Source organism: Lepisosteus platostomus, chromosome 11 (assembly GCF_059453375.1).
Source record: "Lepisosteus platostomus isolate fLepPlt1 chromosome 11, fLepPlt1.hap1, whole genome shotgun sequence".
Taxonomy (NCBI): domain Eukaryota; kingdom Metazoa; phylum Chordata; class Actinopteri; order Semionotiformes; family Lepisosteidae; genus Lepisosteus; species Lepisosteus platostomus.
Genome location: NC_142621.1, coordinates 18890992 through 18918885, shown reverse-complemented (window position 1 = coordinate 18918885; position 27894 = coordinate 18890992). Strand labels below are relative to the sequence as shown.

Here is a 27894-nt window from a genome sequence, read left to right as displayed (position 1 = left end):
GGAGGGTTGTAATTAAAAGTTAGAATTTGTTGTTTTTTGAACATTTAATTTATAACCTGCCAGCAAGCCAAAGCTATCTAAGAGTTTCATTAGTTCTAGAAATGAACTAGTGGGAACCTCCAGATATAACAAAAAGTCATCTGAGTACAATCCTATCTTGTACTCATTCCCTTGTATAGAAATACTTTTTATTTAGCTATCTTGTCGTATCCACTGGGCTAGTGGCTCTATATATATAGAGCAAAAAGCAATGGAGACAAAGGCCAGCCTTATCTAGTCCCTCGTTCTAAAGTTATTCTATCAGATAAATAACCATTTATTTTAACTTGTGCCATTGGTCTATCATATAAGGTTTGAATACCCTTGATAATATTTTTGCAAAAACCAAACCTACCTAAGACCTTATAGAGGTATTTCCAACTAACAGAATCAAAAGCTTTCTCAGCATCTAGGCTCATCAAAGAAGCTTCTAAATTATATTGTTGAATATGGTTCATGATTATCAATGTGCGTCGAATGTTATCATGGGTTTGTCTATCTTGAATAAATCCTGTTTGATCATAGTGTATCAGTTGAGGGAGAATATTTTCAATTCGTTTAGCCAGTATTGCTAAATAAATTTTATAATCCACATTAAGGGCTGAGATTGGTATGAACGATCCACAATCTAATCTATCTTTCCCCTCCTTAGGGATAACTAAGATGATAGTCTCTCTCCATGATGGGGGCATTTTTCCATCAATTGATGCTGAGTTACAAGCAAAAAGAAGATTTGGTATTAATTCTGCTCGGAAGGTTTTATACCATTCTGAATTAAAACCATCAGTTCCAGGTGATTTATTAGTTCTGAGGCTAGTAATCACTGAATTCAATTTTTCTGGTGTTATCGTCGCTTTTAATATATTATTTTGATAATCCGTAACAGTTGGTAAACTGAAGGATTCCAAAAAAGTATCCATCTTTTCTTCACTTTCTGAAGGGGGTTGTGTACATAGTTTTCTGTAATAATTTGTAAAAGTGTTTTGGATTTCTTCCCATTTATAGATAGATAGATAATACTTTATTAATCCCGTAGGGAAATTGATGTGTTACAGCAGTCCACCCCAAGACAAGCAAAACAGACATCAGAATAGTTATAAAACAAAAGACAACAAAATAAATAAAAATAAATAAATACATAGGTGTGTGCAAAATGTCATAGTCACTGTAAAAACAATAAAATATGTGCAAAATGTGCATAGGTTTATACAGACTGATTGTCCAAAAGGTAAAATGGAGTAAACGTGCTGTCCATAGAGGAGCAAATGAAGGGCTAAGAGTCCTAGCCTAGGGCAGCGTTATACACCCTGACAGCTGCCAGGAGGAAAGACCTGCGGAAACGTTCCCTTGAACACCGTAGCTGGAGCAGTCTATTGCTAAATGTGCTCCGCTGCTCAGTAACAGTCCCATGAAGCGGATGAGAGGTGTTGTTCATGATGGCTGTGAGCTTGGTCAGCATTCTCCTCTCAGCCACCACCTCCATGGGGTCAAGGCTCATCCCCAACACAGTGCCAGCCTTCTTGATAAGTTTATTGAGCCTATTTGCATCTTTTGTCATGATGCTGCTGCCCCAGCACACAACAGCGTAGAAGATGGCCGCCACCACCACTGATTCATAAAAAATGTTTAGCAGTGTTCCACACACACCAAAGGACCTGAGTCTCCTAAGAAAATAGAGTTGGCTCTGACCTTTCTTGTACAGGGCGTCAGTGTTACCAGACCGCTCCATCTTATCATCCAGGTGTACCCCTAAGTACTTGTAGGAATGTACGCCCTCTATGTCCTCACCCTGGATGGAAACAGGGTTCAGCGGAGACTTATTCCTTCGAAAGTCAAAGATCATTATATAATACACCATTACAGTTCTGGTCCCTTATTATCGGTCTGTTGTTTTTTAAATTTTCATGCCAACAGCTTTAGTGATTTTGACCCTGACTCGTAATATTTTTGTCTAGTAAATATATATATTTTTTAATTTCCTGTGTATATAAGACATCTATTTTTTCTCCAATTAGATAATTGTAGTTGGTTTACCTTCTTCTTATGACTGCTCAGAGCAATAATTGTCCCCCTTATAACTGCCTTTAATGTGCCATATCATCTCTGGTCCCATTTCCCCATTATCATTCTCCTCCAAAAAAATGTTGGATCATTGTGGGTCTTTCAACAGACTGGAGTTCATCTTCCATGTTGTATTTCCACGACTATTACTTAATCATATGGACAATGACATAGGAGTGTGGTCTGAAAAATCAATTCTACCAATATCGCAATGTTGAATCCTATGTCTATCTCTCTCTATAAAAAAATAATAAATCCTTGAATATACTGAATGAGGGAAGGAATAGTGAGTGTAATCTCGCCCACTTGGATAGAAATCTCTCCAAAGATCTATTATTCCCATTTCTCTCATCAGTACATTAATCTTTTTATGCAATGTCTTAGCCCTCTGAGAAGATATATTTGTAGTCAAGCCTGGGTTAAGACACACATTCCAATCACCTCCACAAATCAGTATCCCTTGTGCATTAACCATCAAGTCGAACATTTTTTTTATAAAAATTAAAATCACTACCAGGTGGGGCATATATATTAGGTAAAGTTAATAATTCCCCTTCCATATTTCCCAGTACTAATACATATCTCCTGTCCTTATCTTTAATGTCTGTAAGCAACTGAAAAAAGCAAAACCTCTCCTATGGCCAGATTTATATGAGGAGAAATACATTTTTGAGAAACCTTAATTTCCTTAATCCTTAATTTCCAATACACTCAGATGTGCTTCTTGTAAAAAAACAATATGAGCCCTTTCTTTCTTCATTTTAGACAAAATCTTACTTCTCTTAATAGGGTTAAGAACTCCATTAACATTAAATGTAACTATGTAACAAGCGTTCAGTGAAGAGGGATGGGACTCAGGCAACAAGAAGTTGTTTTGCAAGGTCTTGCTTGGACATATTTTATGTAAATGGTAGAACTTTCAAACTCTCTCCCATAAGACATATGTTTCATATTGTTAAATATCCTCTACCCATCAATTTACTCTAATAATGCATCACAAACAAAAAACACAATAAACAAAAACATTAGCCAAACAATCTTAAACAAAACTGTATCCATCTCCATCTCGATCACAGTACTTTCTTCCATCTGTGGGGTTCTTTTCAAACGAACCCTGTGTCGGCTTCTCTTTAGAAAAAAAAAGAAAGTCCATTAGAGAAGTCCTCCTTCTCCTCTGGAGGAGGGCCCTTAAGCAGGCGACGCAATGGCAAATCCAAACTTTTATTATAAAAAGAAAAAAGAGGGTAACCAGAAAAATAAAAAAGGCACTCTAGTCGTAGTCACCAGATATCTATCCCAACATTAACAAATTATCTTAAACATCGCAGGACACTTATTCAAAAAAATAAATTACAAAAAAACAACTAAACAATTAAATCCTGACCAACTTTTAACAACTCACTGTATCCATTTTCTTCAGTCTTGCAAGGGGGATCTCCACCTGAAACTCTGTAGTTTCTCCTTATATTGCTGTTTCGAGAACTGCTCTTTCCCAGGGCCAACCCGTCTGCCAGCCTTCTGCCAAGTAAACAGTTGCTCGATTTTTTCTTCCAATGTAGGCGCTGGTGGTATAACTTGAACTTTAAGTCTCCACTCTGCCATGTCCTTTCTGGCTTCTGCTGCTGAATGGTATAGACAGGTGCCTTCTTCATAGAACACCCATAGCCTCGCTGGAAATGGAGTCTGAAATTTTATTTTCTGGGATTTCAGCACCTTTTTTTCCTCAGAATATTCCATACATTTTTTGAGTACTGTCGGGGGGTAATCATGATCCACATAAAATCGTTTGTTATTATAGAAAAGTTCTTTCTTTTGCCAACCTTTACATAACACTTCCTCTTTCATTTTGTAGCTTAAGAATTGGAGACAATGGAGCGCGGTTTGGCGTCATGCGCCCTTTCAATTCTCAGTTCCACATTCTTCGTTAACTCAAATTCCCCCCTCAGCAGATTTTCAAGGAAGGTGACCATGCAGCGTCCCTCCGATTCTTCGGGGATTGCATAAATCCGAATGTTTTCTCTGTGTGATCTTCCTTCCTTGTCTGTTAATTTAGTTTCCAAAGTAGTTTGTCATTGCAAGAGTTTCTTTATCACGGTTTCTGTTGTTAAGACCCTTGTTTCCACTTCTTTGATCCATCCCTCTGCCTTATCCAGTCTCTTATTAACCTTGCTCAGCTCTTGTTTAATATCTGTAAGCTGCTGTTTATTGTCCCATCTGAAGTCTCTAAGTTCATATAATATTTTCTGAAGACTGGCGTCTGCGATATTTTGTTCAGAACTCGCTGAGCTGCTCCGACTGCGTTCAGAAGTTGCAGTTTCGATATTTTCCGAGTCGGTAGTTTTCTCCTGCTTCTCCTGACAGTCACTTCAGCCATAGTTATTATTTTTCAAACATAATGTAAAAAATAAACTTTTTTTCAGGGCTTTATTACAAAATTGTCGGGTGATGATCCGTATTATGCTGCCGTTCCCATCCGCATCTTAACCGGAAGTCTGAATACATGAGTTTAACAAATGTAGAAACTTAAGTGTAGTAGTCATATGCTGCCAGGCCTGTTGTGAGTTAGATGTCTAACATACTGCATACTTCTGAACATATTGCAAACTAGAAGAGTGGTAGGAAGCCCATAGAGTAAAAAATTATAGAAATCAAGCCTTGATGTTATAAAGGTACTCGGCATCAGACATTGGTAGAAATTACCTAATGAGTGCAATATTTTAAGGTGAAAAAAATACATTTTTTTATAAAGCATCTCAGGAGAATCAGGAGAGCATCAAGTGTGACTCCCAGATTCTTGACTACAGCTGACACCTGAATGAGGAAGCCACCCACCATTACTGAGAAGTAATGCTGCTGCTTTTCCAGCTGACATTTGTTACCCACAAATTAAATTTGTTTTGTCACTATTTAGCTTTGGGAATTGGATGTCATCCAGAGTTTGATTACAGATAAGCGACAGAGGTGGAAGATCAGAGGGGGAAGTTTTAACGTAAATCAGAGTATCATCTGCATAACAATGAAGCTGAAGACCATGTTTGCATATCATCTGACCAAGAAGAAGTATACAGAATAAACAATAAGTGATGGGCCCAAGACTGAGCCAAGACTGTGGCACCACCTTGATTGACTTGGGCCATGGGAGATTGATGAGGACTAAGGGAAACAAAATGTCAATGAGATATGAGCAAAACCAGTTAAAAATACAATTTTTACCATTAAACCATTGGTAGACAAGAATGTTTGTACTCAATTGAGCAACACTGAATGATTTACTGTATCAAAAGTTGCACTAATATCAAGGAGCATAAGGATTTTTAAGGATATGTAGCCCCCGAATCAGACACAATAAGTCTGAGAAGAGAAGAACAGTGAGAAGAGTAGTCTCAGTGCTATGATTAAAATAAAAAAAAAACTGGAAAAGTTTAAACAGATCATTAGCTATTACATTAGCCTGTAATTCATGTACAATTACACATTCTAAAACCTTAGACAGGATTGCTAAATTAGAAATTGGTTTGTAGTTAATCATTACATCAGAATCCATGTCAGGTTTTAATATAGGACTGATATATGCATTCTTAAAAGCAGTACAGTAGGTACCACACCCATGGATAGGGAACTATTGATGATGTTGACAATTAATAGGCAGATGTCTGGAAGCAAGCGTTCAGTGAAGTGGGATAGGACTCAAGCAACAAGAAGTTGTTCTGCAACAATATTTTTTTAAGTTGATCTGAATTAATTAGGCTAAATTCAGAAAAATCTGACACAGAGGGAATTTCAAAGTTAGGGCTTAAATATTTTTCTGGAACAGGAACAAGACTAAGGCTTGATTCAGATAATTGTAGATTTATAATCTTGGACCGAAGGAATTGCAAAAACTTTAGAGAAGTCAGGTGTGGAAGAAAGAATAGATTTGTCAGGGAGTTCAATGAGTTTGTAAATAACAGAGAAGAGCACTTTCTTAGTCCGAGAGCTGATTGTATCCAAGATAGGATCTGGCAGAAGCTAGAGCAACTCGGTAGACTTGCAGGTGTGCATTGTAAGCCTAAAATATTTTTCCCTCTTGTGTACTACAAGACACTGTTGAGTCAGTGTCAAAGACCGAAGTTTAGCTGTAAACCACGGAGAGGAGGGTTTGAATTTTAAAGGAGGTGAGCTTATCCAAAATATTGATCATCACAAGGCTTAAATTACTGACTAGGTCAGGTGACAAAGATGACCAGTCATGTAAAAGGGGAGAACTAAGTACAGAATTATAGAAATCATTAGAAAAATCAGATTTCAAACAGTACATTTGTTAAGCCTTGCCTTAACTTGTTACTCCATGCAATCTACACTACACTCTACATTATTGTGTTATACATGGATAAATGTTTATAATCAATAATTACGAGGTAATTAAAATTGTGTTGAAGCATTGAGCGTATTTTACTGGAACCGACTTTATTACCTGCAGTACCAATTGTATTGTTCTGAGGTCAACATAAAATGCACTTCCCAGTCTATTGTGACAACTGCAGTGCTGCTCTTCAACAATATTGTCAGTAAAGGGACAGCAGCATTTTATAACGAATGCTATGGTTTCAAGATGAACTAAAGCATCATTTTATTACTTCTTAACTAACCCTAACTATTCGATTCAGAGTTTGTACCCAACAACAGGTGGTGTTGTATTTATTTCAATTCATACAGTACAGTATGTAAAATTTCACCAGCAGAGGTCTCTAACAGCCCTATGTGCAGTTTACTTATACTGTAAACATTTGTGCAATGAGGATGAGGCAAATTCCAGTTAGGAAGTTTACCTTGAGTTCAATGCTTTGATAAATTAAAAAACATTTTTTTTTTTATCCTGAAGGAGGAATTTTACCTTGGCTTCAACAGCCAAGGTCCAAGACTAAATAAAACTTCTTCCAAGGTAAAGCCTAGAGCAGAGCACTATGCTTTCAGAAAAGAGTGCAACCCAACTTGTTCTTTTTCTTAACAAGAAATAATCTTCAGACTGTGATTACTTTATTGTTACTTCTGAGAAAATAGCTGGGGTTAATAATGATAGTGATTTTGTTATCATTGATGTATCATTTTTTAAAGAATTTACACAACAATGTAACATGTAACATTTGTTTTTTTCCTCCAGAATACAACAGAAAATATTTAAAGCACTCATTTATAATTTAAATATGAAGGCAAACATTTTATGTTTTTTCTTAATGTTTGTGAATCTAATAATGTTATATGTGTATAATAATTAAACATATTCAGGATAAGAAATTGAGGATATAGCTGCTTTTTTGTGTTCAAACTCACTTAATTGTTTATTTATTGGTACAAAACTGGTCCTTGGACAGCAAGGAGAACTTTGAAAGAACCCCAAGGACATGAGGATGCAGAGATTTCAAGAGATGTGAGTTATTTTGTGACACTGGCCTTGCTCAGCACCCAAACATGAGTCTAATGCTGCAGGGATTATTTCATAATTGAAAAGAATGCTAATTATAAAAAGATCTTTGGTTATTTTTTCAAACAGAAACTCTCATGCTTTTTAGCCCTTTCATTTTTCATTAAAATTAATCTAGAGAATTACCTTATATGGGTCTCCCACAGCCCATAGATTTACTCATATGAGATTCTAAATAATATTTCAATGGATATGATACAGCATCCAATATGGGGTCTAGTACATCTTAAATTTGGACACTTTTATGCTGCTATGTCTGAGATTATTTTTTAGTATTTTGTTTGAAAGTGTTTTTATTAGTAGTCACTTTACTGCATTACTAAATTTCCAAAAAGCTTTATGAAATTATCAGTAATTGTTGGAAAGTTTAAAAAATGTTTCATTTCACCTCTCCAATTTGTTCAACAGAAAATAACATAAAAAACACACTTTTCCAAACATTGTATGGCACTTTTCATATGTTAACATCAAATGCCCTAGTGCTATGGCAGGCATGCATCTATTCTAGAACAAGTGAGCCTGCACATTGCGTGGGGGTGTGAGGTTTTAATGATAAAATAAGGGACTACAGTACAGCAGTTACAGTATACTATATATCATTTAATAGTGTTCCAATAAAGTGTTTATTGATTGACTGACGGATTCATGTTATTTTTTTAACCCAAGCGTCACTACAGTAATTGATCTCGAAAGACCCTATGGTTGTCTTTGTAAGTAAGTGATCATGTGTATTAATTTGAAAAGAACTTTAAAAAATTGCATTATATTTTACATATATTTTACATTGACTTATCCCCTAATGCATAGAGCTGCTCTTTCCGTGAGCCAAACCTGTGCAGCAAAGAGTTAAGACCCTAAACACCATGCATATTGATTTCCTCCTCAATGAGTAAATATTACAAGTCTACCCCCTTTCAGAAATGCAAAGGGCACTTTACTGTTTCTTCTAAAGCTCTGTATGTCTGCTGTCAACTATGACACCCCTGTCTGTGATCCACATCTTTCCCAAGAACCTCTCATTCCTTCTTTTTGTGTTGCTACATGTTACTAGGTGGTAAGTGCATAAATAATATTTTTATATTTGTATCTGTATATAATCTTTAAAACTCCACAATTTTGGAAAAAAATCTTAAGCACTTATAAATAGTAAGATAAAACTCCTGAGGTCTGTTAATGCAAGTAGTATGGTATTTATTTATGTATCCTTTTGTGTCTATCTTTTATTATTTGTGCATCTGTAAAACTCTAGGGATTTAGTGGATCCTGACTTTTACAGAACACCCATTCTGTAATTCGTAATATGGATATCCTGAAGCACACATACAAAAGTTTTTAATTCCAAAACCTGTCAGTGAAGGTCAGGGCAATAAAAGAATGTAATTTTCTGTGTCTTGTAAGTTTCATTTGCTGTCATGCTCAATTTAATTCCTTGTCATTTTAAAGCTCTTTTATATGTCTCCCTACCAGATTCAGTAGACATATCTATAGCTACTTCATGTTTTAAAAAATAATAATTGGGTTGTTATTTTCATTTACTTCACAGCACATTTTGCAGTATCCGTGTTTCAGGGCCTGTTCAAAAGTAAAATGTGGTTGACTTTAAAAGAATGTGACTGACTATGCATGCCAAAAAACATCACTTAAATTGGTTCTGCCTCATTAATCATTTTGAATTATTTTTTACCTTAAGTGCACCTACATTTACTTAGATTAGTTACCATTACATGTCTATTTATAACTGGAAGGAAAACTTCAGTGACTCAGTGATTCAGATGTTGCTTTACTGGTAGTTCAGCTTTGGGGTCTAGATAAATCATTCCAGCTGGATTTCCATTTCACACAATCTTCCACTAAGGTTGGCATTATGGTGGGATAATAGTATGTCAGTATGGATTTTAATAGTTGCCTTACATGTAACGCAATGAAATGCTCATTCAGTTAATGCACGGTTTTGTATTTATTTTAACAGTTGGAGTTGTATGGATTGCTGACAATTTATAATTTATTATTTAAATTATGTAACACAATTTCTCTCCTGTGTGCTTCCAGTGCCGCATTTCCTATTAGGCACAGTAGGAACAGTGCCTAGGGCTTACAAACATTTTAGGGCCTGCGAAGGAGGGAAACACTAGTGACTAATGAAAAATGAGCTGAAACAACATGCTTACAATTGACTCTAGGTGCTCCAAATACATAATCATACACTATCTAGTGGCTGTTCTAGAAACTAGAAGTTTCTAAGTGATGGTCCATCAATCGCGTGGTTTAGCATTAGAATAGTGTAGCACCCACAACGGTCGCTTTAGTAGCTGCACCTCCCCTTAGCTATGCGCCAACAAGGCAGGCACGGGGCAGGAGCCATGGGGCTTGACTTGAGGTCAGTGTGTCGACCGGAGATTGACCTGGCAGTGTAAATAGCATAGAGAGTTTATGATGAGCTATTGTAAATAGTTGTCAGTGTTAGCTACTTTGTCCTTGTAACCCACCATAAACCCCTTAATCCTTACCCTGTGTGTGTGTAACCCCTTCAAGGAGTGTCAAAGTCTGAGGAGCAGAGGAAAATAAACATGTTGTTGCCGGCAAATCATGGAATGTGCAGTCATTGCAATAGTTTAAAGTGCATCATGTCAATCGATGTAATTCAATTGGGGTTTAAGTGCCTAGGGCCTACGACCACCAAAATTTGGCCCTGTGTGCTCCGCAATGATATGTCTTACACGTCAGCCTAGCTAAGTTCTGCTCTTTAAATTCCTTTGATCTCTTCTTCTTTGATTCTTTTGATGTTTCATTATTTGTCTGTCTTTTGTGAACAGTTGCAGTGAGGTCCAGCTGAGCCTTCACAATTCCAGCCTTAATGTTCTGTCCAAGGTTCGCTGGAGCCGGTCAGTAGGGGGCCTACCAGAGCCTGTGGAATGTGTTTTTTCAGAGTGGTCTGAATGGACCCGATGTGATCCCTGTCAGAAAAAGCGAGTAAGTACCAGTCTGAGAAAGGCTCTTTTTGCCTCACAAAAAAAACTAATTCCGAAATGAAATGCACTGCCTCTTTCAACAGGATGATATCACATCCATAAGGCTCTTTGATACATTGCTGGCCTAGTGTTGCTATTATACTGTATAATGCACAAGCAGAGAATTGCAGTCAGTTATATAGTGATTGGTTTGATTACAGCTGAAGGTGGGAACACCCAAAAAAGTTTCACATGTATCTGGGTACAATATAAAGGTTGTCACAACGACCCCATAAGGAGCACAAATTGTGTGAGTTTCACTCCTCCCTTAAGTGAAGGATTCTGAGGCCACTGGTTGCCTCTGACCACTCTCTCTGTACAGTACCGCTACACAAAGCTGCAGCAGCCCTCCCAGTTCGGAGGGGAACCCTGTCACTTCCGCGGACGAGAAGAGGAGGCCTGTGCCCCCCCATCCCGCTATTCCTGCAGAGACAGTGTCCAGTGCGATGGCTTTGTCTGCACCACCACAGGTACTGTAACACCTTTCTCAGCACAAAGGGGGCACTATTTCTTACATAAAAGTAAAAGTAAAAGAGTGTAATAATAAGTGATTCAATATAGCTTGTCTTCCAGCAGTGTGGAAAACTTTGTTTTTAAACAAAATAAGAGAACAGATGACAAAAATGGAATTACAAACTTTTCTCCAACTTTTTCAGTCTCCTAAGTAGGTCTCTCTAGTTAAACTTTCTTATCGCTGTAGGTCCCACATCAAATGGGGGTTAAGAGCAAATAGCTACTTGGGAACTCTGTCCAATGTAGTATTATTTGTGCAACAAACCGTTTCCCGTTCACCATGCTAAATTAATTTGAGTGTCTTTATGTTCTTTTTTACTCCTGAGTCTGAAGTATCTAAATTGTTTAGATATTTTTCATATTTTATATTATATTTACCAGTTAATGCGTGTGTACCATGTGTTGAGTTCACAGCTCCCTGATGCAACCTGAAAGAAAGGCTAAGGAGAGAGTTGAGTTCCAAGAGTGTCCCATTAAACCCCAGTGTCAGTGCAGGAAACAAAGAGCACAAAAGTCATTTCTGATAGTCCTGTTGGTGCAGGGATAGTTGTGCTGAGTAGATGAAGTAAAAATTTACAAGGGATCACAGTAGTACAGTAGCTAGCCACACACACACATACAGACAGTAAATGGCTCACACTAGGTACTTTTTAGATCATAATAGATTTTTTCCAGGCTGGGAAATGTTTATCTACAAATATACATTCTTATAATGAAATCAAATAAAATTTAACTTAAAAAGTCTAGTCATATATTTTTAACCACTTACAGTATGTCCATGGACACATTTAGCCAATTTACACATGGAATTTCCTCCCCCTTAAACATTTGTTATATCGCTGCAGCAGAACATAGCAGGAGCCTAGTTCAGGTCTTAAATTGAAGCTAACCCCCTTGGCTTTGAGTGTGAACAGTCAAATGTCTTATATTTCTTAATGTGTCCACTCAGCAGACACACATATGAAAACAAAACCCCAAGAACACAGCAGGCGAAAATGAGGTCAGATTTTTCAACTATATGCGTGTAAAAATTTGTAAAAATTTGAAAACCTTCTAGGTGACTACTAGCATGCATAAAAATCTGGGACAAATTGATCAATAAGAAAAAATTCTACGTCATGTTTTGTGAAGACTGGACCTGGATGAAATTTCACGCCTGTAATAAAAAATCATAAAAATATTGAAAATAATAAGAATAAAAACCATTGCAATTGCTATAAAAACTTTTAGACACTGCTAGAGAGCCTTTATCTGCTGTTATGCAATGGAAAAAAAAACTCAAGAGTTGCCTTCTGGTGTGAAAAAAAGGAGCACTGATAAGAAACTGATAAAAAACTGATTGATTACCCCCTTCTGACTCAATGATTGACAGCTAAAAGGCAGGCGGAATGCAGCCTGAGGCTTCTAGAGGAAGTCTCACCCCCTAAGGGCTCTGAATGGCTGAAAATACAACGAATGACGGCGCTTTTTACCAATCAGATCGCCTAATTTCTTGCGGTCCTGCTTCAAACATTTACTACTATTTACAACACAGGCAATAACTATCAGTAGCCTCCCGGTCTGGAGATAAACTAGTCTGGGTTACTTTGGATACATATCATGCTTCAGAATAAGGTAAAATCATGGGATATATATATTTTTTTTGCTGATTTTTGCTTTTGCGATTTCGTTGGTACAAATGTATGATATTGACATGCTTTGCTGGCCGGGTGGCCGGGTGTTTTATTGGGGTTCTGCTATTTCATTCATTTATTGGTTTATTGCACAATAGTGTCACATCTGTGGAAACAAACGTTATGATTTTGTTGTGATGATATTGGAGAATACTTGCATGTGAGAAAATATGTGGAGTGGTTTGAAAAAAAACGTTGTTTATCTTGCGTTTATCTTTAAAAAAATGAAACGACATGCGTGGTCGTCGGCGATCCGGGCTAAGTCTCTAACCATTTTGTAACTAGTAATAATTAGGGTAATAAAAATTCTAACTGAGTGAATGTGGTTCGCAGAGACAAGTGAAAAATTATTTCACAGTCACAGACACAGTGACGGCTGGAAACAAGGAATTATTGACTGGGTCAATTTAACAGCTTTCAACTTGTTAAGCAACAAAATATTTAATGGAACCATTAAGAAACCCATGACAGATCCTAAAGAATTGAGATTTTGAGCTGCTTTAATTTAATCACCACAGGAGAAGTTTCAAATAAGCAGTATAAGACTCAATAGTAAGACTCTAATGCCTGGGAAGAGGATATGAAAGCTAGAAGGACCTTGACAAAGACATTGTTGGATCTTCTTGAACACAAGTGCAATTGCTATGTATTTAAACTGATTTGGTATAAATAACTGTATTAAATAGTGTTACAGCTTTAGGTGACTGAGAAGTGTCTATTGGATTTTAGTTAAAGTTTGTGAAACTCAGAAGAGTAAACATTTCTAGCTTCAAAGCAGAGAGGATGTTTGCTGAGGTCTGGGGTCCCTTCAGCAAAAAACAATTTGAAAGTTTACCTTGGTATACCTAGGTAAGTTGTGGGTTAATGATTGTCAATGAGCAGTACAGAAACATGCAATATAAGATCACATTAAGAACAACAGAGAGGGACAAGAAGCAAGAAGAAAGAGACAAGAGATTAGTCAGGAGGAGGTGGAACTTGAAGCTTGTGCCAGGCAAGAGCCCCTGCTTCATGAACTTCGTGTCAGAACCTTGCTAGGGGAGAGCTTGCTATTCTGTGTTTTTCAGGAACTTGGTTTTCCTGAGTAAAAGATATCCCGGTTAGAAATGTCTTTCCTCTTTGTGGGTACATTTGTACAATAGGCTCACATTTATTTTGTGGCAGGGTGCAGAGAGTGAGAGATTTAAGTGCAGGTTGCATTCGATTTAATTAGAAGGCAGCTTATCTCTAATGTGGCCTCTGTAGGCTTAAAGAGTTTAATACTTAGTAGAAGTCTGGGTTTTTTTATGGATGATTAGAATATTAGGCCTATGTTAGGCCTTGTCTGTAAATACTGTACATAGAATAACTTGTGTGTTGTATGTTTTGTTGTGTGTCGTGTAGTTTGTGATGCCATTGTAAGAAATATTTGTTTAACCAAGTGTGCCTGAATTATTACTCTTCTTATCACCAAAGCTATGCCAGAGAACAAAGAATTCATGCGCTTCTAATCATACCAGCGCTTAGGTATATTCTGGAGAAATCACTTACACAAGTTGGGGGTTATGAATATTTATTTTACTTATTGTCTTAACCACTCGGTCAAATCCTGATTTTCTCTATTGTCGTAAAAAATTTGTAACAATATTTATTTAAACTCATGTAGAAACATTTGTAGAGAGTAAAAGTCCATGAATGCAGGATAAGTTCCATTCAATAAATTGAGAAACTGTGAGAAATGGGAATGAGAAACTTCTTCATAACCCCAAGACTGAACATGCTGTTTACTTATATTTAGTATAACCTGGTAGATAATAGTTTATAGACAAAGTGACCATGAGCAGACAAAACCTTCTCAAACCCTGAACCCTATGTCTTCCAGGCAGGTGCATTCCCCAGAGGCTCGTGTGCAATGGAGATGATGACTGTGGGGACCGCTCTGACGAGAAAAGCTGCAAGAAAGTTTACAGACCCTGTAAGACTAAAGCAGAGGAGTACTGGGGAATCGAAAACTTAGGAAAAGGGTAAGTCTTTCTGCACCCAATCTGCCAACCACACACAACAGACTAACACTCTGTCATACAGAAACAGTGAAAAACAATCACGCTCATCAAAAACATTGTTACTGTCTTCCTCTATCACACATATTCCTGTCTTAGCTCTGAGGCTGCATATTTTCAGTGTAAATAATGGGTTTCCAATATATAGTGTTAACTAGGTTACATTTGTGATTTTGTATCATAAATGCTTTGTTTTGTTTTCTCATTTCTATTCTGGTTTTTGATCTCTAGGATAAACATTTTGAACAGCAATTTGGAAGGTGTTGTTATTGATAATAGATACTATGGGGGCAGCTGCTTACCACAATACATTTACAACACAAGATTCAGAAAACCCTTTAATTTGCAACACTACACTCTGGAGGTAACTATATTTTGTCTTTTAATTTGCAAGATCAATCTCAGAATTTTTATACTGCAAAACTTTAAAGTACACATTGCTTTTGTCTCCTTTTTTAGACAAAAGGAAATTATGAGTTCTCATTGGATGCATACGAGTCATACTCCAGTTATGAAAAAGACACATTCAAGGCACACAGTTCTCAAAAAAGCGTAAGCTTTGGAATTAGTCTTCCTGGCATATTTGAGTTTGGCTTTAACTACCAAGATGCCAAATTCAAGAAGAATGTTCAAAAAACCCGACGTTTATCTGGGACAGTAAGTCATATAGAAGCATGAATAATTATAGTAACAGAATAAAAGTGTAATTGTAGGATGACAAAAGAGGAATTATGGGTATACCATGGCATTGCATATTTATCTCTAAAGTATGTCTTTACAAGAACAACATATTTATATATTGCAGTTAACGTCAAACATTAGTGGTTAGTGGGGACTGACTTACTCCTTGACCACAAACTTTCCATTCAAAGACAAAAACTGTGTTGCAAGGAGTAGGATTTGAGATTTGTCAGCCAGTGCTCTCTCAGCTCCTGACAAAGTAATGACACCTTACCAGATGCATTAAAAGGTGCAGTGACTTCAGTAATAGACGCCCTATTCCTCCACTCAGTGCTGAGCCACTTTTCTTGACAATTAGAATTTTTAATTGTAAATATATGATTGGCTTATTTGGTGGGCAACTGAGAGGAGCCTGTCTTCACTCACTCTTTACCTAAATGTAGTATGTACAGAGACCATTGCCAGAAGCAGAGCTGTAAAGACATTATAATAAAGACAGAATTCCTAATTCAAAATTTGGTGGGAAGATTACCCTAATTATAAATTTAAAAATTACAAAACATGTTTATGAATTGCAAACAAGTTATGCCTGTGCTTAGTGCTTATACAAATCTGTATAGATATACTAGCACCCTTCATTACATCTGAAGATCTACAAGCCCTTCACTGTAGGCTCTCAACTGAAACAAACATAATGTAGCCACTTACAACAGCTAGAGAGAAGGGTGGGAAAGTAAACCCATGCTTCAAACAAAGGTTAACATGCTGTTCTTTTTTTCAGAAAAGCAGTTTTGTGCGAGCACATTCCAGGCTTGAAGTGGCACAGTACAAGCTGAAGACACAGGATCTGATGCTGCACTATGAGTTCTTCCAAAGGTTGCAGAGCCTCCCTATGGAGTACAGCTACGGAGAGTACAAAGAGATCTTCAAGGACTATGGAACACATTACATTACTGAGGCTACCCTGGGTGGCGATTATGAGTACACAGTGGTGCTGAATCAAGAAAGTATGGAGCGTACAGGTACAGTGCAATGATGGAATTACTTAGTTCCTGAGTGGCTTCAACCAGAGAAACTGCCTAATCATAGTCAAATTTGAACCTGTTGTACTAAGATCAGGCAAAGGTTAGAATATATACTCGCAGTATAAGTGTAGAATTTAAATATATGGATGCTGTGTTAATATTGCACAATACATTAGGAAGGGCTCATTTAGAATATTGTATTCGGTATTGGTCACCATGATAGAAAAATGTAATACTGCTGCACTTGAATCTGTCTATGGATATTCTTGCAGAGTACTCCAAATGCCATCTGAGTTGAAAGGGTCCACAGATACCTATGGCAACCTCAGCTGGAATTTCCTACAGCTTGCTGGCACACATGAGTTTGCCATGTAATTAGTATGAGCTATTTGTGTCCTCCCTCCTAAGCTTTGTGGAGGTCGCAAAAAAGCAGAATTGTCCATATTTCACAAAGTATGGATTTCCTCTCTTTTTATCCTCAGTTTTGTTATAATATGTTGTTGTGGTTACTTTTGGTGATTTAGAGATTTAGAACTGGAACTTCCTAAAGTGGGGAATAGAACAAATAAAATAGTTAGGATTCTAAATTTTGACCTTAAAGTGTTAATGTAGCTGTTTCGCAATATTAAATCAATTTATACCTGTAACTAGATATGAAATCTGCTCCTCTTCTTTGTTAGCATTTGTGCATACTCACACAAAAATGATTAAAAAATGGCTTTGAAAACAGGTTTTAATTTAAAAAACCTGACCCTATACTGACTGAACCAAACCACTAAAATAGGCAGAGATATGTTTCTTAAGTGTGTGCTTGAATTATCCACAGATTCATGCTACTGTATACACAAATGATCCCCACATCTCCGCTCCCTCCCAAATTTATTATCTACTTTAGTCTACGTAGCAAAAAAGTGGTTGGAGCCAGAAACCTTAACACCCAACTCTATAGTGGAGTAAATAGTCCTCGACACATACCTACGACAACTGCACCCTGAACTGAGACAAACTGTTGGACAAATGGATCCTTAAACTGTCAATAACTTCATGGCCACCTCAGAAAGGAATTCCAAGGGGGGTTCTTCTCTGTGTCAAGGACTACAAAATGAAGGGAGCACAACCAAAATGAGAAGCTAAGGAAACGATTCTGTCTGAACCAATGGATGGCAATCTCCTTCCCGGGTTGAAAGACAGAAGAATCACGATGACATCCCCTATGTTCCTGGTGTGGGACAGAAGAAAATGAGGCAGATCAATGTCTCGGAGACAAGAGAGTACAAAAATAATAATAATAATAATAATAATAATAATAATTACTTACACTTAAATAGCACTTTTCTGGACACTCCACTCAAAGCGCTTTACAGGTAATTGGGACTCCCCTCCACCACCACCAATGTGCAGCATCCACCTGCATGATTCGATGGCAGCCATAGTGCGACAGAACGCTCACCACACATTAGCTATCAGTGGGGAGGAGAGCAGAGTAATGAAGCCAATTCATAGATGGGGATTATTAGGAGGCTATGGTACAGATGCAGCCATTCAAAATGCGTGGGCGATACCGCATTATTTTCCGGTACGCTGTACGCAGTCTACCGCGAGTTACCAGTAAATAACGCGAGTTACCGGTAAATACCGCTAGCAAAATAATAGTATCCGGAGCTAATAAAGCTCAACCTCTCATGTTTGAGCTGTCGCCATCAAAGTCTTTAACGAAGATATTACTAATAGTATTAATAATGAATGACCTTGGACAAGCTGTAAGTGTAAACTCAAAGTATTGCCCTGGTCCACATTCCTTTTTTCATTGACCGTCTTTGTAAAAGTAACGCCACAGCATTTCGCAATCACGCATTTTTTTCCAATCATGCAAAGTACAGTAATTTTTGAGAATCGATTCACCATGCCTTTCACATGCTCATAAAAGAGATTGATTTAGGAACATAAACATATTACCGTATGCAAACTGTACTGTATACAGTATGTATATGTATATTTAATGTCTTAACTGTGCCCGTTTAAGTATTGAATATTTATATGGCCAGCAGCCATATCACCCTGCAACTCACAACTGGCAACCCACTGAAGCTAAGCAGGTGTGAGCCTGGTCAGTACCTGGATGGGAGACCTCCTGGGAAAAACTAAGGTTGCTGCTGCAAGAGGTGTTAGTGGGGCCAGCAGGGGGCGCTCACCCTGTGGTCCACGTGGGTCCTAATGCCCCAGTATAGTGATGGGGACACTATACTGTAAACAGGTGCCGTCCTTCGGATGAGACGTAAAACCGAGGTCCTGACTCTCTGTGGTCATTAAAAATCCCAGGGCGTTTCTCGAAAAGAGTAGGGGTGTAACCCCGGCGTCCTGGCCAAATTTCCCATTGGCCTTAACCAATCATGGCCTCCTAATAATCCCCATCTATGAATTGGCTTCATTACTCTCTGCTCTCCTCCCCACTAATAGCTGATGTGTGGTGAGCGTTCTGGCGCACTATGGCTGCCGTCGCATCATCCAGGTGGATGCTGCACATTGGTGGTGGTGGAGGGGAGACCCCATTACCTGTAAAGCGCTTTGAGTGGAGTGTCCAGAAAAGCGCTATATAAGTGTAAGCAATTATTATTATTATTAATTATTATATGGAATTTTACCACTGAAGGGAAATCTTAGTGCCTGAGCATAAAAAGAATAGGAGCATACTGCAATGCGTGTGAAGGCCATAAACGATATTAATTTTGGAACATAAACATACAGTATATGGCTGGTCTCGGTACTTTAAAGAAAACATACACGAAACATGGTTTCATTATGACCAGAATCGGTCTTGAGATATTTTTAACTTGATTTACAGTATTTGAGAGGTATGTCTTGACACCGATACTACGTAAATACTGCTCACGTATATGTTTCTAGGTTTATATTATGCATTTCATACGGTCAAATTACTTTTGAGCAACTGATAAGAAGCGCGAAATGGTATGCCCAGGGCGTTCTAGTTTTCGTTTTGTTTTAATGCAGTGCAGTGGATTGATTAGAGATATCAAGTACATACAAGTCATTTTTTAAATGTTGTAGTTCGTCTTGTAAAAATGTTACGAGTACATCATCTGTCAACAATTACACAGGTTCTGTTTCCATATTGCTGATTTTGGTTACGTAATATTATTTTCTAATTTCACGTTGTGAATATATGATTTGGGCAAACAGAGCCGCAAAGAAGTACATTATGGGTTGTTGGTTTTTTTTTGCAGTTTTATCTAGAACAAGCGATGCTTAAACCTTTGTCTGATTCTTGTGAAACTATCCACACAACAGTTACCTAGGAGTTGACTTCAGTGATGTCACTGATGGGATGTTTCTAAAAATCCATCCACTGTAAAACGAACACATTCCATAAGAATCAGCGCTTTTATACAGTATATCGCCTTTAAACACATATATTTAAACACGCGTTTACGATTTAAATCAAAACGCGATTCAAATCAATATAAATGCTTATTTCGTAACGCATAGGTGACTATTCATTGTTATTAAAAAGACTTAAATTCGATCATGTTGTGATATTTAGAAATATAAATTTGTTTGGTGCGAGTGAGGTTTTATTTAATCTCTGACCAAGGGAAACGTTTCATTTTTTCAAAGAAATGTTTGTTAAAAAATAAAGTCATAGTTCCATGGGATTCAATCACAGACCGTGTGACATGGGAGTCAGGAAACTAACCCACAGCGCCACCAGCGCGGTCACATGCTGAGGGCTGAAAAAGCACTACAGAAACATTATCGACAGACAATGTACAGATTTGATAAAGCTATAAAATAATGTAATTAGGCACAGAACAAGTTTACAGCACAGTACAATAATAAATGCTGACCATGACTTTAGAAGCATAAATGACCTTACACTCAATTTAAACACAAGCTGTCTTTAGCCCTCTAAGCTGGTTCATACAGAAATGTAGAGAACCAGGCTCAGAACACACAGCTTCAATAGCGAATACATATGCAGGACAACTGGAGAAGACGTTTTACAGTGGATGGATTTTTAGAAACATCCCATCAGTGACATCACTGAAGTCAACTCCTAGGTAACTGTCGTGTGGATAGTTTCACAAGAATCAGACAAAGGTTTAAGCATCGCTTGTTCTAGATAAAACTGCAAAAAAAAACAACAACCCATAATGTACTTCTTTGCGGCTCTGTTTGCCCAAATCATATATTCACAACGTGAAATTTTGAAAATAATATTACGTAACCAAAATCAGCAATATGGAAACAGAACCTGTGTAATTGTTGACAGATGATGTACTCGTAACATTTTTACAAGACGAGCTACAACATTTAAAAAATGACTTGTATGTACTTGATATCTCTAATCAATCCACTGCACTGCATTAAAACAAAACGAAAACTAGAACGCCCTGGGCATACCATTTTGCGCTTCTTATCAGTTGCTCAAAAGTAATTTGACCGTATGAAATGCATAATATAAACCTAGAAACATATACGTGAGCAGTAGTTACATAGTATCGGTGTCAAGACATACCTCTCAAATACTGTAAATCAAGTTAAAAATATCTCAAGACCGATTCTGGTCATAATGAAACCATGTTTCGTGTATGTTTTCTTTAAAGTACCGAGACCAGCCATATACTGTATGTTTATGTTCCAAAATTAATATCGTTTATGGCCTTCACACGCGTTGCAGTATGCTCCTATTCTTTTTATGCTCAGCTACTAAGATTTCCCTTCAGTGGTAAAATTCCATATGAATATTCAATACTACAACGGGCACAGTAAAGACGTTTACTGTAAATCTTTCTACGACAGACCAACGGACCACGAGTGCCCCTGTCGGTCAACCAATCACGTCATCTTGCGTCACGATGCGCGACGCCGTAGCCAATTACCTCCGGTACGTGTCTGTACCGCGCACTTTGAATGGCTGCATCTGTAGGTAAGGGCCAATGGGAAATTTGGCCAGGATGCCAGGTTTACACCCCTACTCTTTTCGAGAAACACCCTGGGATTTTTAATGACCACAGAGAGTGAGGACCTCGGTTTTACATCTCATCCAAAGGACAGCACCTGTTTACAGTATAGTGTCCTCCTCACTATACTGGGGCATTAGGACCCATATGGACCACAGGGTGAGCACCCCTTGCTAGCCCCACTAACACCTCTTGCAGCAGCAACCTTAGTTTTTCCCAGGAGGTCTCCCATCCAGGTACTGACCAGGCTCACACCTGCTTTGTTTTAGTGGGCTGCTAGTTATGAGTTGCAGAGTAATATGGCTGCTGGCCATAAAATGGTCTGTAAAATTGTCCAAATCCACTTAGCAGACCACCAAATAGAACAGGCAGACCATCAGATCCCTAAACCTGGTGTATTCCTAGAATCAGTACTTGTGAAAGGTCATTCGCTATGAGCACTCAGGGACAACTCAGGGAGAGTCCTCTGGTGTCCTCTGAAGTGGCGAGACCTGCTCAAGTACAGTAAAAAAGCCTCATGGTTACCTTCCCACTCCTAAATGTAAGCTATATGCCAGGTGGCAGGGTGGTAGGGTCCCTCTGGGGTACGGGAACAGACCAGACTGGTGATGTATAATAATAATAATAATTGTTGTTGTTGTTGTTGTTGTTAAGTGCATACATTGTTACAAATAGGGGTTACAAAAATAGAGAATATCAGAAAATGACTGTGCAAATTAATCAGTTCAAATAAATAATCATAACCTTCAAATTGTAAACATTATGCCAAGAATATACCCAAGCTATTGGTATAATTAGAGGCACCTGAGATCTTTGTTCTCTGGCACAGTCTTGGTGAGTAATAATACAACAATAATTCAGGAACACTGGGTTAAACAAACAGTTCCAACAGTACTGACTTAAGAAGTCTGAGTATGGAGTCCTGCAATTATTTCTTGTGATTCTTGTTTCAGATTTTACTTTGAGTGATGCAAACAAGTGTGTCCAAGCCGGCCTGAAAGTTGGAGCTAACATTGATGGGCTGTATGTGAGTCTTGGAGCTGGTGGTGGAAGATGTCGGGGTCTGCTAAAGGAACTAGGAGGTAAATAAAGAACAGCTGAAAGTGTTGTCAATCTCTCAAGACTTGTCATGCAACTTTATTCCTTACTGAAAACAAATCTTTTTTCCTCTGAATTAAAGACTATTGTTCTAATTTATATTTTATAATAGGGGGTTCTTAATTTTTTGCTTTGTTGGTGTTTTTTTCCAACAATAGTATTTTTTTCTATTAGGAATAACTGGAATTTTCTGATATTCTGCAGATCATCCATAGATGATCCCATCCCCCATGCTACCATTATCCTCCCACTGTGAGAGGATGCTACTTTTTATTGAAAACACAATTTTGTATATATCTGTGTTAACAGGAGCAGGTGATTACAGTTAAGCACGTGCCAAAGGTTATGTTAATCCCAAATGAAATGTGATTGTTACATTCACTGAGAAGGAACGTACGGTATTAAGGACTATCTTTTATCTGCCATGCAAATGTTTTCCTCCTCCTTGGGAATAGGACAGACATGTTGAATTGCATGGACCTTTGAAGTCTCCTGCAAGGGAATATTATTGAATTTGACAAAAGCATCCGATAAGAGTTGTCAAGATTTGTACTAGGTTCAGGAAGGCAACTGTTTTGTCAAGGGTTCCTGATGAGTTTCTGTCAGAAGTGATAAATGCATTACATAGTGATTGCCCTGCAATGAAGCTTCCAAAATGCCATTTCCTTAGTTTTTTTTGGTCTTCTTTATAATGAACAGATTAATCTCATCAGCGGAGAAACCTTTTAGTGTTTAAAGAGTTCCCTTAGAGATATTACTTACATTTCAGTTCTTGCCTTTTCGTTCAACACTATGCACGTGACACCAGTTGTAATAGGAAGATTTGGAGGGATGCAAGGGTTTGGTTGTGACATCAGCACACTTGAATTCACAATTCCATGTTACGTATTATATTAGTAATATGTTTTTGTTTGTGAATCATAATATCCTTGTTCAGTAATAATCATGGAAAGTAATTGGTAATGATGGCTAAAAAAAATTGCATCACAGACCAACTTTGCTATATTAAGTAAATAGCTGCATCAGCATGTGAACGCTGCAAAGGAACAAGTAAAGGTTTATTCCATGCTAAAAAGAGAAGAGAAGAAACACAAAATTTCAGCTGTGGAGCCTTCTTCAGGTGACGGGAAGTAGCAGCAAACATGTCTCTCATAAGGATATAGAATACTGTAGGTGTCATCAATCTGAACGATCTGAACAAACTGCATTACTTCCTACTCATACACATTACCTCTATCAGGTGTATTACAGGGGCTTGACTAACTTAACAAGTCAAGGCTATTTGGCCCATCTAGCTCATTTGTAACTATTTAATCCAAGGATCTCATACAGCCATTTCTCAGAACCAATGGTGGTATCAGCTTCAACAACATGACTGGATGGCTTTTTCTAGACTTCTATAACCCTGTGCGTAAAGAAGTGCCTCTCATTCTTGGTTTTAAATGCACTTTTCTCTGTACTTTTCACTTGTGTCCCCTGACATGATTTAGTGTTGTTGTTGAATACAGTATTCACAGTATGGACTACAGTATGGATTGTAGAGCCTGATAAAATCTACCTTAAAATGAATATGCTCTGAATTTGGAATTTGCCTTGAATATCTAAATAATCTAATATCTCAAATTTTCATGCTCTAAACAAATAAGAAATGTAAGCTTGATGGCTCTGTCCTGTGCTGCTTGGAACAATTCCTTCCCATTAACACATTTCACTGAAAATACATATTTATATGTGTGCTCAAGTAATTTAACCTGTATCGTTTTGTTTTATACACTTCATTTTTCATTTCCATGGACACTGAAGACAGCAAAATGGAAAAGAGGTTTGTTGAAGATTTTATTGTGGAAGTGAAGGGAGGAGCCAGTGAGTACATCACTAGGTTGGCGTACAATCAACTGCCGACTCCGGCACTGATGCAGGAATGGGGAGAAGCCGTGCAGTACAATCCCGACTTCATCGAGAGCAAGGTACGATTGTAAATATTCATTCATAGATCTGTTTTTGTGTAATATAAGCAACACATACTGATCACAGCTTGAGATACAATTTACAGAAGATTCAAAAGTCTTCTGAAGTATTATTTCCAGCTCTGGATCAGATTATTGAAAAAATAATTTAATAAATTAATGAGATTAGGACGCCATGGTGGTGCAGTGGTTAGCATTGCTGCCCCATAGTGCTAGGGCCCTTGGTTTAGTTCTGGATCTGGGGTGCTCTTGTACTGTATGTTTTCTGTTTGCTCTCACGGGCTTCCTCTGGGTAGTAAGGTTTCCTCCGGTTATGGCACTTTGAGAAACCACCTTTAAAGGTGTTATATAATTAAAGTTTATTAAAGACATACTTGTAGCGAATTGTCTTCTGGGAGAACTGGCCCTGGTGTGAGTGTGTGTGCCCTGAAATTGGCTAGCATCCTGTCCAGAGTGTACCCTGCCTTGCTCCTGTTGCTCACTGGGATAGGCTTCAGCTGTGTTTGATAACATAGTTAGTTATATGGATTAAAAAGATTATTTAGTAATAAGATGAGGAAGGCAACATTAAACTTTCAGATGGACTTCATATAATTTGAATAGTACTATTCAAAATCCTTTATGACCTTTCTTCCAAAAGACATAGCAGTATTACTATATGTATTATGTGTAATAATATACTGTATCTCTTGACACCGCATAGCATCTAACAAAATGGTGTTCCCAGCACTGGGTAGTAGTCCAAGCTGAGCTCCAGTGATTCAGGACATCCTTTATTCCCATGTAGACAGAGCCTCTGTTTGAGCTGGTAACCTCCAAAGATTTTGCTAACGCCAATATTATCAAGAGGAACCTAAAACGGGCATTAGAAGAGTACCTGGCTGAGAGCAGTAACTGCCGCTGTGCCCCCTGCCTCAACAATGGAGTGGCTGTGCTGAAAGGTAACTTCAGCTCTGCTCCCAAAGGCTTAATTTGGGATTTATTTTTGCTGTGGTATGTTTAGATCTTAGTCTGTTCCGATCTATAGAATAAATATATATAACTATAGAGTAAGAAATGATACAGACAATATCTGAATTCTCTGTGAATTCCTAGAGCATGTATTTTGTTTGTACTAAACAAGTATTTTGTTTAGTATCATACTTATTCAAAGTCTCATGCTGTCTAAAATTGTCATCAACATTTTGGCTTCTTTAGCAGAAATGATACACTTAACATGCAAGGGTTTTTTTCAAATCTTTAATTACATAATTTAAAAGTTAACTCCTCCTAAAATTAAAGAAAGAATGAACTGATGCAGTGTGTAAAAGATCTATCCCAATACCTAGAATCTTACTGTATGTGTATCAGCAATGTAGCAGTAATGTGATTAAACAGATCTGAATGTAAGTCATGCTCATGTCATTGTTTTCATCATAGACACTAGGTGTGAGTGTGTGTGTCCCATGGGATTTCGTGGGAGAGCTTGTGAAATCACTCAAAGAACTGGTAAGCCTGCTGTGTACAGATCTATTTCAAATTTTCAGCCGTTAGGTCAAAGTCCAATGAGACAAGATGACAAATATAAAGAAAAAGCACACTTAATATTTTAGTCTTTGGCTTTATCATGCCTGACTGAGTTACAGTCCTTGCCATAAGACCAAGACTGCCAAAATCTCTCTCACCTGTAAGGAATGAACCAGAGAGGCTGGGATGGGATGATGGGGGTTGTTTTAGAAAAGATGTACTCAAGGCAGCAGCAGCAGGCAAGTACAGTATTCATTAAAGAGAAATCTTTAGTACAATCTGAACTCCTAGTAAACGTTTGTTTAACCACTCCATTACATATGTTCATTTCAGATTATTTTTACACTAAGTTTAATGTTTTCGCATATTCTTATATACCATGTGTCAAACTCATGGCCCGCGGGCCGCATTCGGTCCACCATCCATTTTAATCCGGCCCTTGTTGGACTTCTCCCGGTCTATTGTGTGAGTCCCGCAACAGCAGGATGGCTAGTCGACTGGATAAGATTGCGTACAATCTACAAGAGCAGCTTTCAGAGAAATCGACTGAATTTATTGTATAATCACTTGCTGTTCATTGCCGTTCAGGATTTGATGCCCAGCTCAGACTTTCTTGCATCATAGAAAAGAGCTCAGGCTTCTGGCTTGGCAAAGCAACAGTAGGCTAACAGTTTGTGATGTAGACCTATCCTTATTTGTGTTTGTTTTTATTTCAATTTATGTATTTATTTCAATTCATTTTGTACAATATAGTTACATTACCAAAAATTACCTAAATTTTTTTATCTTATTTTTATCTTGAATACATTTTCTTTTATAAAATGCTCAACCATATTCTTAAATATAGGAATACTGAAGCAATATTTTGTTTGTATAGGCTACATTCACTTGCATATGTGGAAAAATGTATAATAAAACTCTAATCAGTATTTATCTCTGCATTTGTGGTCCGCGACATGATTAAATGTTTTTAGTTTGGCCCCCCTTAAAAATGAGTTAGACACCCCTGTTATATACTGACATTCCCTTTGGATCAAAGCCTTAGGTTACCAGGCCTGTTTTCTCAATACATTTTCAAAATATAAGTTGCTAGATTCCCAATCTGTGTACTTTACTTTCTTCCAGTAGAAAACAGTGAATAAGAAAGAAGAGACTTGTTTAATGATTTTCAGAAAGAGTGAATATTTGTTTCGTCTCATTCAGTGTTCAGAGTTCAGATTTTGTTACCTGTCAATACAGAAACATTTAAATCACTTAATCATGTAAACTAAAAAAAAACAAATGGTACCATCATTGACTCCCATTGTCCATAATGTTATGATGTCCATGATATTGCTTTAGATTTTCTACTGTCTTTGATTAATGTAATGATTCTGAAAGAAGAGTGAACCTCTTGTCATGACCTGCTTTTGACCTTTGACACTGCTTCTTGCAGGGGTTGCAGTGGACGGCAGCTGGAGCTGCTGGTCTCAGTGGTCGACATGTAGTGGCCAGAAAAGACGCCGTAGTCGCAGCTGCACTAACCCCCCTCCTCAGAATGGTGGTGTGGGCTGCTTTGGGATCAGTGAGGAATCTGAGACCTGCAAGTGATTCGCTTACTGAAACAGCACTTCTTGCCATGTCCCTGATTACTATAGAGAAATAAACTATTTTCTTCCTCTGCAAAACACTATGACATTGTTGTAATACTAGCATTTGTTTAATGTTTCAGAAGATGGCAATCATGTGCAAAATGTTTTCAGAAGTTACAAAATGGTTTTTGATTACTTTTTACTATGACTATTTTGATTATATTTATTCTGTGAAGTGGACGGAAACTAGATTCTATTAGATTAAGATATTAG

The 27894-nt window shown here is 37.7% G+C and overlaps 1 protein-coding gene across 2 annotated transcripts; it reads left to right on the top strand.

The window, feature by feature from the left end:
- The first annotated feature begins 8477 nt into the window (after positions 1-8477).
- On the top strand, positions 8478-27725 carry c8b (complement C8 beta chain). Of its 2 annotated transcripts, none has more exons than XM_088598753.1 (12): positions 8478-8615; positions 10375-10531; positions 10892-11039; positions 14617-14758; positions 15026-15158; positions 15254-15451; positions 16257-16497; positions 22433-22561; positions 24381-24544; positions 25332-25485; positions 25964-26032; positions 27486-27725. In XM_088598753.1, the coding sequence occupies exons 1-12, from the start codon at positions 8536-8538 to the stop codon at positions 27638-27640; spliced, it is 1770 nt and encodes a 589-aa protein (XP_088454879.1). In that variant the 5' UTR covers positions 8478-8535; the 3' UTR covers positions 27641-27725. The 2 variants fall into 2 exon arrangements, with proteins under 2 accessions (XP_088454879.1, XP_088454878.1); XM_088598752.1 differs by lacking the exon at positions 27486-27725 and adding an exon at positions 26216-26523.
- The last annotated feature ends 169 nt before the right edge of the window (positions 27726-27894 follow it).

What these genes read in the sequence shown, in the direction of transcription:
- c8b (XM_088598752.1), top strand. Translation starts at nt 8,536, where the DNA reads ATGACACCCCTGTCTGTGATCCACATCTTTCCCAAGAACCTCTCATTC. An exon ending in TGCAACACTACACTCTGGAG is followed by an intron (nt 15,159 to 15,253) that starts GTAACTATATTT and finishes CTCCTTTTTTAG; the next exon opens with ACAAAAGGAAATTATGAGTT. An exon ending in TGAAATCACTCAAAGAACTG is followed by an intron (nt 26,033 to 26,215) that starts GTAAGCCTGCTG and finishes CTCACCTGTAAG; the next exon opens with GAATGAACCAGAGAGGCTGG.